The sequence below is a fragment of the Mycetomoellerius zeteki genome, unplaced genomic scaffold, assembly GCF_001594055.1.
Source record: "Mycetomoellerius zeteki isolate Tzet28-1 unplaced genomic scaffold, Tzet1.0 scaffold89, whole genome shotgun sequence".
Taxonomy (NCBI): domain Eukaryota; kingdom Metazoa; phylum Arthropoda; class Insecta; order Hymenoptera; family Formicidae; genus Mycetomoellerius; species Mycetomoellerius zeteki.
In genome coordinates, this window is record NW_017257924.1 from 379572 (window position 1) to 392110 (window position 12539).

The 12539-nt window shown below is 37.7% G+C and overlaps 1 protein-coding gene across 4 annotated transcripts in view; it reads right to left on the minus strand.

Annotated features, from left to right (window-relative positions):
- LOC108730322 (uncharacterized) overlaps positions 1-12539 on the minus strand; it is a 127870-nt gene that overhangs the window by 24358 nt on the left and 90973 nt on the right. For 3 of the 4 annotated variants that reach the window (XM_018459939.1, XM_018459937.1, XM_018459938.1), the window contains 6 exons: positions 10938-11079; positions 8932-9883; positions 7315-8522; positions 5815-6096; positions 4890-5194; positions 3064-3374 (listed from right to left, as the gene is read on the minus strand). In XM_018459939.1, the coding sequence (XP_018315441.1) occupies positions 3064-3374; positions 4890-5194; positions 5815-6096; positions 7315-8522; positions 8932-9883; positions 10938-11079 (3200 nt within the window). The remainder of the gene's footprint in view (positions 1-3063; positions 3375-4889; positions 5195-5814; positions 6097-7314; positions 8523-8931; positions 9884-10937; positions 11080-12539) is intronic. The other variant, XM_018459940.1, reaches the window with a different exon arrangement.

Sequence of the window (12539 nt, forward strand, 5' to 3'; positions counted from 1 at the left end):
CCTTCATATTCTACTTACGTTATAGCCCACGTCTCTGTTTAAGTTATCTGGATGTTTCTGGATTTCTAAAACCTCTCTGTATTTCCTTGGAAAATATAATGCCGTTGTAGCTATAGTAGTTATTTTATCAAATAGTATATATTTGATGTTCTGACTCAATGCTGTATTCTGCCAATGCTGACTGTGTGACATTTCAATCTGATATCCTGTTGATGTTTCTTCATGTGCATATTGACCGTTCTCCCGATTTCACCGATGTATATTTTCTCGCAAAAGCAAAGTATTTTATACTTCTGCAGAACTGAGTGGAGACCTTCGATTTCTCAAGATTTGACAGATCTTTCTTGGGGGCTTGAAAATGGTTCGGATATTGTGTTTGTTCAAAATCCTATCGATCCGGTTTGTTCTTTTTACATATGGGAGACTTACATAAAAAGACTTCTGTTGTTTAACTCATCTTGTGATTGTGTGTCCGAGTTCCTTGCCCTGATCTTATGTTTGCGGATTGTCCTGTTAATATCCTTCTTATTGTATCCGTTCCGTTGCAAGCTGCTGGAAATTTCTGCTGGAAACATGATGATGTCTGGATCCTGCAGTGCCAGCCGCTCTTTTCTGGTGGGACACTGGACGCTTGACCTTGTGGAGAATATTAACTACATCTATCCGTATGTCGTCTGTTTGCTCTGCAGAGAGGTTATAGATGATCGAATCTATTTGACTAATAATTTCTTCTTTTGGAATCCTATTAGCATGACAACGAACTCGGACAACTACAGGACGAGTTAAACAAGAGAAGCCTTTCTATCCTCCTATATATAAAGGGAACAATAGACTGGATCGGCAGGACTTTGAACAAATATAATATCCGAACCATTTTCAAGTCCCCAAGGAAGATCGGACAAATCTTAGAGAAATCCTAAAGATCGAAAGCCTCCGCTGAGTTCTGCAGAAATAAAAAATATGCTCTTGTTCTTGCGAAAAAGTATACATCGATGAAAGGGAGAACGATCAATATGTGCATGAAAGAACTTCAACGTTCTTTCATGCGCATATTGATCGTTCGTCAGATTGGGACGTCACATTGAAATATGTTACATAATCAGCATTGGCAGCATCGAGTCAGGATACCAAATACTATTTGAATACTATAGCTAAAATGACTACTATAGCTACAACGGCATCATATTTTCTAAAGAAATACAGAGAGGCTCTAGAAAGCCAGAAACATCGAGATAACTTAAGTAGATACATGGGCTAAACATAAGTAGAATGTGAAGGACCGCTCTTAAATCCGCCAAACATTCTTCTTTTAACAGAGTTTATATAAGGGCATTCTCCTCTGGGGGAACAGTTCAGAATCAGTGCGCTCCTCGTCTTGATGAAGTGAATGGCAAGGTTCACAAAACGTCGGCATTACGAATGGATAACGGTGATAATCCGCAAACTCTTTTACACCTCTGTTATATAACACTTATCTAGCTGCAACATAACATATGTTATACAAATGTGTTATATCCTGATTATGTTGATGTTATACTTTATTATACAATATAACAAGTAAATAAGAAAATAATGCAAGATTCATATAAGAATTATTTTATAGATATATATACATAGATATATATACATAGATATACATACATAGATATATATAGAGATATATATATATAACAAAATACATTACATTAACATTACTACGATAAAACATTCTGTTATAATATATCGTGTTATTCCAAGGTTATATTGTAATTATATTTCTGTGTTTGCTGAGTACTTTATATTCTTTTTATTTGTATTCTTCACAGAGCTTATAAATTTTTAAAAGTATGAGAAATTTTTTCATCAAGAATATGCATAAATATAAATTATAGTTTCTTAATAATTATAATAGTGAATTAAATATAAAAACAAGCATTCCAAGACATCAAAGAATGAGAGAGTATTAAATCAGTAGCACTCAAATGCCACGAAAGGTCACACGATACTAGTTAGAAAACTCTTTTGCAGGTTACTTATCAAAGCTTACGGGATTTCAAATAGCGAAATTTTTAGGAAACACGACGCGAGGGATTTTTTTAAAGCGATAATGGCAATTATAAAGATTAATCAATGCTGTTGCTTTTTAAATTAAATATATATGCATAGAAAAAGTAATTAAATAATTATAAGCCGTTTTGTATATGTGCTATACTGTATTTGCTATTATTAATTTTCTCTATGTTAAAATGAATAAAATATATTAAAAAAATGTATATGCCACAAATATATCGCTTGACTTCTGTAATTCATTCTTAATTTCTTGTATAAAAAAATTTGAGTTATTATGAAATTTTTCCTGTTATAACTCTTAGTAATATTATTTGAATAACGTCATAAAGCATGTATTAATTTATTAAGAATTTGTTATGTAATAATGTATAGAAAAGCAATATATAGTCTAAAAAAAAAACTGAATTCAAGAAATGTTCTCTTGATGAGATTTAAGAAAATCATAAATAAACTAAACCCAGACAATACAAAGTGTCCAAAATGGGGACATAAGACATCTTTTGCGTTTAAAAGATGTCTTAAAAACGTTTTATCTCTCAATTTTGGACTTTGTATTGTCTGGGAAGTTTCTATAAATATATACAAACACATATGATACACATTCTGATTACAATTCAATAAAAATTATTGCTTATCGCTTACAAAATCTCTATCACAGCAATATTTGAAAATCATGTCCACGTTTGTATTCCAACTAACATTTTACGGTTCATCAGCAATACTACTACAAATACCATTAATATGTCAGCAAATAATTCAAAGCATCAAATCGAACTGTCATGTCTACGTATCTTTTTTAATGTGCATTATCAAAAGTATATTTGATCGTTGAATTCATAATAGTACTGCCGAAAAAAAAAACGGATATCAAAACCGTGAAATCCATCTTGAACGCAAACGGGGTTCATGATATCTCAAAATTACTGATGACGTCGTGTTTTCTAATTACGCCACACGCTGAACGTTTAGGCGTAGTACTTTCTCTTTCTAACTGCGCAAATCCCCGACGCTTACCTTTCTTGATGAGCAAGCTAGTGACCCTCCGTAGCGCCTCACGAGTGCTGGAGGCGGAGCTGTGCTTACTTTGGCCGAAGTATTTGTTGGGTGTGATGTTTGTGGGCAGAGTCAGCGGCTTCCTCTGGTCCCCGGTGCCTGGTAATCGTGCATCATAGGCGTTGTTCAGCCGTTCGAGATGTTCGATTGACGCCGGCCGTGGTTGATTTGCCTTTCTGGTAGGATACCATCCGCGGTTCGGGCCCCCTGCCAGTCGGAGAAGCTCAGTGCCGATTATGGCCTGCTCCAGACCTGGATTGTTTCGTCGATAGCTGAAAGTGAAGCAACAAGATCAGTAAAGAAAACGACTAACTTCTTATGTATGAAGCATACCTAAAAAAGAAAGTCCAAATCAATTTTAACAAATGGACTAAGTATTCTTTGTCTTGTTCTTATTTTTCAATCGCTTTTTGTAATAGAAGAATTATATAAAAATTCCAAGGATCGGTCAATCATAAAGCAAAATAATACCGTGACCACACGTACAGAAAAGAGATGCCAACAGGTCATGTGACCAGCCTCTCCGTAATTGATTCAAAATATTGTATACCTCTCTGTGATTGATTCAAGATGTTGTATATCTCTCTCTGTGATGTAGAATGCATGGGCCTTATTTTGAGCATGCATATATCTTTGGCAAATTTTAAACAGCAGTTAAAGGGACAAAGTTAGCAATCTAGTGTAATATTTAGAAGTCTGTGGAAGCAGTTGTAGATAATTTCTAGATGCGAAAAACGCGTATATGGGGTACGGGTGGAATCGAATCTTTAGATCACGAATCGATCACCCTAAGCCTGAAGCCACACGTGTTACCTTCTGTTTGATGATATATATATATATATATGATGTATATTTAACAATAGGCTAACTAGATAGTATCATTATCTGGGATTTTTTATCACAACGCAGTAGCGTATAGGAAATGAGTATCAAAAAGAGTGCATCCGGACACGTTGAAAACCTGATGCCCGAAAAAAGTTTCGGAAAAGCCGGATGTATGGTCATACTATAATTGACCGATCTTGGTTACACAGTGGATGCATTCAATAGTACTACAATCTGAGCGCTCTGAGCGCTCAGAAGCTCTTGCTCCTGTTTGATCTATATTTTTGGATCTAATGGAATGTGCTTATCGGATGCACCCAATATAACACAATGAATCATTACATTCTTGTTGTGCGCCAACATTAAAAAAAGGTGAATTAATAATTCACTGTGTTACACCGTGTTCTTGCTGGGATAGAGTGATTCTTACAGATTTTTTGTCACTGAAAGTAAATGAAATTTTTTTTTCTCTCTCTCTCTATCAAGTTACGTTTTTTTGGAAAATTGAACTTAAAAGTGTCGAAAATGACATTTTTTGGTACCTTTGAGCTAAAATATTTCTAAAAAATAATGTGATAAATTCCATTTATTTTTATTTGCTTTTAGCACCAAAAAATTTAATAAAAGTTATCTATTGTATTAGCTGCTTTATGTAAGAAGTAATAGTTATAATGAAAAGAGAGGAACTTAAATTTGAACTTTTTCTTGAAAAAGAGTGGCATAATTTTCAATCTTTAAGAGATTTCACTTCAAAAAATTTAAAAACATTTTATATATGTAAAAATTTTTAGTGAATGCTCAATGATTCTTCAATGATTGATTCTTTGCCGGATCTACATGTAGGAACTAATAATATTAAAGAATCACTCAGTGCTTATTGATTAGTTTTCTCTGCTGAATATAGCCAATATCTATTCTGATATTTTTCGAGTGCAGAAAATAAGGAAATATTTGATGCTCACCCGGTAGCTGTGGTAGGTGCATACCAGCCGGGTTGCCGCCTTGATTGCGTAGGATTGCCAGCGTGTTGTGGTGTTCTAGGGATATCGCTGCCCCTGGCGAATACTGGGGTCTCCGGTAAGGAACACGATGTCTGCATACCGGAACCAGTGCCGGTAACGACGCTGCTACCGGTATGCAGACCACTACCGTTGTTACTGCTTCCGGAAGAGCACGCCTCCGCTGATGGCGAGTGCCTTTTCGTGAACGGTCGTCGACGGGATGGTCCTGGTAAATCGGTGGGCAGAGTTCTTCGTTCCACGGGTACCTGAAGGACAAAAGAACATTTAATTAATAAGAACGTATGCGACAAGAAATATACCCCAAGAAATATAATATATATATATATATATATAACACTATAATCTCAAAATTAAAAAAATCTTATATATAATAATCTTAAATGTAATAGCGGTGCACTTGCACACAGTTCAATTGCACACACCTTTCACATCGGCCAGTGCCAAGTAATTTTAAAATTAATAAGTTATTAATTTTAAATTAATCTAATAAAATTCTATTAATAGAGTTAATTATGTTAAAAGATTATAGTCATCTGAAAAAAATGGACGATGTTTTATTTAATGAGAAAATATTTTGGCAAAGTATTTTATAGAATAAACCCAGGTAGACAGCAAGTAGTCATTTTGACATCAATATAGTTACTCATTTATTGATGTTAGTTATTGATGTCATATTACTTATTTAAGTTGTAATAATGTAGTCATCTTTTTGACCAATTAATAACGCCATTTATTCATCCATTCTACAACATATTTATAGCGTCCTACTTATTGACATCGGATAAATGACCAACGACTAGATAGAATCTAAGAAGAATTCATCGCGACGGAAGAATTCCGTAGTAAATACTTCAAACAAACTCACCTCTCGCCTGGAATTATTGGTGGTCGGTGTACGTCTCCCCCTTGTAAAGCCGGCATCCATGGACCTGGTATTTAAGGAAGCCTTATCTTTCGGGTCGATGATCGATGGAACACGATGGGGTGGTACCCTTGGCCTGTACTCTACAGTCCGGCTACTGCTATGACTTTTGGATTTCAGTGGCGTCATTACGGCGTTCTGGCCGACGTCCGAGCAACTTTCTTCATCAGCTTCCTCGACGGGCGAGGGCGGTAATGGCGGGAACTCCATTACATCGACATTGACCTGTCAAGATACAGCAAACTGCAGTTCAGAACGAAGCGGTTTCTAAGCCAGTTTTGAGATCAAGAGAAAATTTTATCAACTTCATCAGTGAATGAATTCATCCCTTACAAAAACTCGCACTCGCTTGCAATGTAATTATAAAATGTTTAGATTTTGTTCCCGAAAAGAGAAATAAATTTATGGAAAATCCTAAACCTTGAAATACGCTGATAAAAAAAATGGGTCTAATATTTTTTTATACTCTACAATATATCCAAAGCCCGTCAAAATCGGTGAGAGACAGTTCCGACGGTTCCCTTATTAGAGAAAGACAGTGATTGGAACTGCATATTTTTTTTTTATACCTATACAGGTTTTATATGTATTATAGAATTAATGTATATATATATATATATAATGCATATATGAATAAACTATTTTATAGTTATTGCAGCTATAAAATAGTATATTCAACTATGTATATTAATTCTACATAATACAAAATTGGTTTAGTGTCACCTAACTTATTATATAGTTGCTATTATTACATTTTTCTCTGAATGTGATTATTGATATTTATTATTTTTTTACATTTTTAATTAAAAAAGACGAATGTATCTCAAGGAATTTTGATTACGATTTTTGTGTCAATACTATACTCATTAACTATAATTTTATGAAAACAAAAACGTAATTACTTAAAATGTTCCGAATGAGAATTGATCAAGAGAGTTAAAGGTATTAATAGATACATTTGATATAACATTATATGATATGCATTACATGATAAAAAATTAAAACCTTTCATTAAAATTAATTACGTGGGAATGAGTAAAAACGGATTCGCAGGCAGCAGGCTGCACGTGCGGCAGTTCCTCAGATATTTCCACATTTCACGACGAAAAATGCGATCGTAGAGCCAGCATCGCTAATGGAATCCTATTTTATAGAAGTAATGCTACCAATTTATAGATGGGGCGGCCCATTTCGATCTTAGCTGCTCGACACCTTTTCACCATCGCGGCACACGCCCACGGGCCGTATAGCTTCCGCATTTTTCACGACGCAGATGCACCTTAATAGCCCTTACTATAGAGATAGACTCTATTTCCGCTTCGTCTTTTCGCATCAATATTTTAAGCGACGTACAAGGTAACGCGTAGTCGACTCGCGGTTGATATTCGTGAGATATTTGAGTTACGCGATCGAGTTCGCGAAATTTACTGATTCCACTCCTACCTGGAATTCTGGATTTTTTGAATCCTCCAGAATAGCGTCGATCACGTTCTCGATCTGCTTCTGATCATTTTTGTGATTCTCGATACCATTCTGGCGCAACCGCCTGCCGGACGAGTAGACGACATCGGTGGCACCGTTCAGTTTTCTCCGATCCTCAAAGTCTGCGTCCGAGCTGGTCTTCGACGTCTCGGAGTCCGAGTTGTACTGCTGCTGTTGTTGCTGCTGCTGCTGCTTCCTGCCGCGTGTCCTGCTGTCATAGGGGCTGCCATCGATCGTAACGGGTTTCCGGCCATCGTAGACCGGAAACCCGTCGTTCTCGAAACTGTTCCGCTTCGAATTATGTTTCAGGTCACCGTTCTGCCAGTGTTTGCTTTCACAATAGGATTCGCTGTTCTTCACGTTCTCGATCTCCTTGATTGCGTCACTCACCTTCTCCAACTGCCGACGATTCTCTTTGAGCGCCTTTTTCACAATCTGATCCTCAATCAGCAAGTTCACCGGGATCTTAGAAGCTAGTCGCTCATCGCTCACCGCGCTCGTAAGTTTCTTCTTTGTCATCGTTTCGGCGAGTGCACTGTTTGCCGATAACCTGCCGATATCCAAATCCGCCAAGTTAGACGCCGTCGGACCGTTGCAGTCTCTCGACTGGTCCAAACGATTCATTTGATCGTTCTCGACTGGCGACGATGGTAGCCGTGAAAATTCGATGTTTTCGCGCTCCTTGTCTTTATCCGAGATGTCGGATGCTTCTTCCTCTTCTACGGTGATTTCCAGCTGGGCCCGATTGTTGGCATCGTTGTTGATCGCCGGCATCGACTCAACTCGGATAAGATCCGGCGGTGGCACCGGAATCATAAATTTTACCGACGGCTCGTCCAAACTCTCCAATTTACCCTCCTTCAGCAGGCTCTTGATGTTGTCGAAAGTGCTCGAGTATCGTTTTACATCCGACAATCGACTGGCTTTTTCACCGTTCTCGAAGGACAGACTCTTGGTCTTAGTCGGCGTCTTCGGTAGAACTTTGCGCTCTTTCTTGCGGCCGCGTCGGATGACATAAGTGCCGTTTTTCGTAAGCTCCTGCGGCCGTATCTGATCGAGATCGTTCGTGGACGAATCCGAATAAGGCGAAATCAAATCATCGTCAGTCGTTGACAGTCGCTGATCTTGCCAATCGTCAAAGTCGCGCAACTTCGACACGGAACCTACACCTGGAACATGATCGACTGTTTCATCCATATCTTTACTCACCTCCTGCTACTCGTGTAAATTGGTAGATGGAGAAATAAAGACAAAACTTGATTTTTTCATAATTCTGTTTGAAACCCAGATGAACAAAAATGATTTCAGATAATTATTCGAAAAGGTTAAACTTCGCCGATGACCTTGATCTTGACATATGTCTAGATCATGATCCTGAGTCTTCAACAGGTTTTAGCCAGCGGTTGCCAAAAGAAAATGCATTGCGAATTTCGCAACACAAGAATATGGCAACTAACCACGGAACGATCACAAATTAAGTCGTAAAGCAAAGGATTAACGAATGTGATAAATAAATCCTTTCATTATCACGAAAAATTCTGTTATCCTTTTCTGGAAAATAAACTAAAAGACACTTACTTGATACATCGCTGCTCTTTCGTCGTCTCCTGCCAACAACTTTGGTGCTACCGGGCGCGTACAGAGGATCGTCTTCCAAAGAAACCTCCCACGCAATGGAGTGTCTCTTGCTGATAGGTGGCGGTGGTGGCAGTAATTCCTCCAAGGAGTCATCGGAAAAGCGCTCCTCCTCCGATTGTGTTCTAAAGTCGGCCGAATTTCGTGCGGAGAAATCGGAATTACGTGTGGAGAACAGGTCGGAGTAGCGCTCCTCGGAACAACGATCGGATGTAGGCGCGGAGAAACGTTCGCTCGAGTCCACGTGTGGCAACGCAAACGAAACAAAATCGAGATTGCGTATGGAAAACGGTTCGGAGGTCGGCACGGATACGTGATCGTTCGAACTTGCGCTTGCTACCGCGATCGAGAAGTCCGAGTGGAAGCGCTCATTCGACGTGGAGTTGGCACGTGAAAAGTCTGACGAGTCGCAGTTGGCGCGCATGGAGAACCGTTCGACGCTGACAGAGCTGGAGCGTGGTATCGAGGATCGACTCTCGGACTCAGAGTTTCTCGAGAACCGGCCCTCGCTCGAATCCGAATCGTTGCGAGTACGTCGCATCGACTCCTTGTCCGACCTGTTCATCAACAGACGGTCCTCCACGCTGCTCGACTTCATGATCTCGTTCTGCTGGCGGTGATGTTTTCTCAAATAGTAGCTGACGCAATCGGGACTGCTCTGTCGCTGATGACTGCCACCTTCGTCCTCCAGATAGTCCTCTGAGGAACGACGACGCACTTCCCGGTGCTTTTCCACCGTACTCGGGTTCGTTCGTGGCGGGATCCAGTTGAAGGACACCTTACCATCGTACGGCAGACTGGCGAATTTACTGGGCGGACTGGGTAGTTGAGTCAACCGCAACGATTCTACGGTCCCATTCTCCCAACCATACGGCCGCTGGTGACGGGTTTTGGGCTATCAAAATTTATCAAGTTACAATAGGATGTCTCGAAAAATTGTAATAGAATATTTGGTTGCGAGTATTTGGAGTAAAAACATTTTATTTTTAAATTTTTTATTTTTTTTTACGTTCTAACATTTTCTGTCTATTAATTATCCATCAAAACATTTATGAAACATTTATGATTGATTCACATAGCGTCTTAGAAACATTTATAAATACGTCTAAGAGAGTATGTCATATTATATATTGTTTGCGATTAAATTAATAAAAATTCTCATTTTCATGATTGCTATTTTAGAAAATTATTTAAAGAAAATTGGTCAAAAAATTATTTGGTCAAAAAATTGAAAAATTCAGAAAAAAATGTCTACATATTAATCATAAACTTCTATTTTTAATCAATACAGATAAATGCCTTTAACGGTCTAAGCTGGATCTCAAGTGCTTGTATAATTCTGTGTGAATTTATATACTTATACGTACGTAGTTCTTAAACTACGCGTCGAAAATAATTTTTTGATCTTGAAACGCAAATTCTACTAAATAACCCCAATAATATCACGAGTTAAACTGGCTAGCAATTTAACAATTTGATGCTTTTTCGCATCTTAAACGATCAGATTAATGATGAGTGACATATTAAAATCTATAAATAATTAATTCTTGTTATGAAAAATATTATCCTGGCCAGGAGTCGAACCCAGATCTCTTGCATTTCGTGCGAGCATCCTAAGCTTTTATATTTAATATTGTTTATTTACGTCGCCTGAAATAGACGTTCCTACATATGCTAATTATTGAGAAGAATATTACTAAGGCCTCGATGCTTCACTCGAATCGGGCTTATCAAATGCGATAGTTTCGATTTTACACGGTTGACTCATAAACCGGTATCGTTACGACGAACACCGATGAGAAAGTCGCAAGATTATGATCTCCCAGGCGCCAATCTGGTTACGTTTGTACCTTCATATGTTTCAATCCAACTTGTCATAAGCAAATCGAATTATCGGTAATCATTGAAGAGGGAAAACGGAAAAAGAGAGAAAGCGAAAAGATACTCACGAGAGTGGTCTGTGTGGTAACCGCGTTCCCGTGACGCATACTATCCTCCACGGCCACCATCCACTGCTGCCGGCTGCCGGCGTTACTTTGTCGCTCTGAGGCCTGGCTTACGTTCTTCTTTGACGAGTTTCCTGGCGAAACCCTGATCGACAAATGAAGCATGGATGAAATAGGATAGACACCAATATATCGAATAATCTAGATGAATTTGGCGTCGTATTAGCTTTCCTCTCATTTTACCGTCCTCAATACGATTTGAAACTAATATGATGTGTGTGTATAATAAAGTAGACAATGATAAATGTTTCCAATACTTTAACACGTAATATGATGAAGATCATGGAATATCACGGTGAATTTAATTAGTTTATTAACGTTGAAACGTTAATAAAATATTTTATTTCCACACATATAAAAATACTGCACAAATCCATAAAACAACGTAAAAAAGAAATACCAATTAAAAATAGCAATAAATAAAATAGTACAATGTACCGAAAATACTTTTTTATTCTTGTTCGTTATATTTAAAACAATATTAAATGCTCAAAACTCAATCTTGGCCCGGTATTCATAGTCAGATCTTATATTTAAGATTGTTTCAAATATAGTCTCAAGTGTCATAGTCAATCACAGAGCAATATTTGCATCTTAAGATATTACTTAAAGTACCGACGAGATACTATTAAAGACGGCCGATCTTACGAAAGTTTGCGTGACTATTAAGTGATTAAGGCCCGATTGCACCAACGTTACTTTAATTTTGAGCGAGGCTTAAAACCCTCTCCCTTTCTGTCTCTCTATTGACTTTGAAAAATAAAGAGAATGTTAAGCTTGGAAGCTTCGCTCAAAATTAAAGTAACGTTGGTACAATCGGGCCTTAATCATTTAATAGTCACGCAAATTTCCGTAAGATCGGTCGTCAATTGTGCAATTGGGCCTAAGAGTAAGAAAATGATAATATAGTACTAACTTTACGATTTATTAGTTTAGTAGACTATATATATATATATATATATATGTTTAAAACTCAATAATACTTACTCGATTTTTATTTAAAACTATGATTTTAATGTTATCGTCTAAATTTGATTATTAGTAAAGATAATAACTGTAGAGAAAAAAGTTGTAATTTTGTGACAATATACAGGGTGTCAGCAAAATCCGGACAAAACAAACAGTTTATTATAACAATTGTTTATTAATCAAAAACTTAAACTTACAAAAAAGCTTTTCTATGTCACTTAAGGGATTCTTCCTGAGTCTTGTTATTCAATGTAACTCCCTTTCGCTTCGATCACTGTTTTGATTCTCTGCCTGAAGCATGAGCACGTGCTTCACTTTAACTGCTGTCGGTCCAAATCTGCGAATGCTGCCTCAATAACGTCCTCAGATCCCCTTCAGCGACGCATGGTGGCCAATTTCCTAAGCCCTAGATCTTCCGAAATAAGCTCTTGTGCTCTTAGAATTTTGCCGTTTACTCCTTCGAATGAATTTTTCTCATCGGATTAACAGAACCCTCCTCGGACTTTTCCGAGATAGCATATTTTTGTGCTATACATAGTCGATCTCGGATACCCGAAGAACTTAAGTCGGCGATCT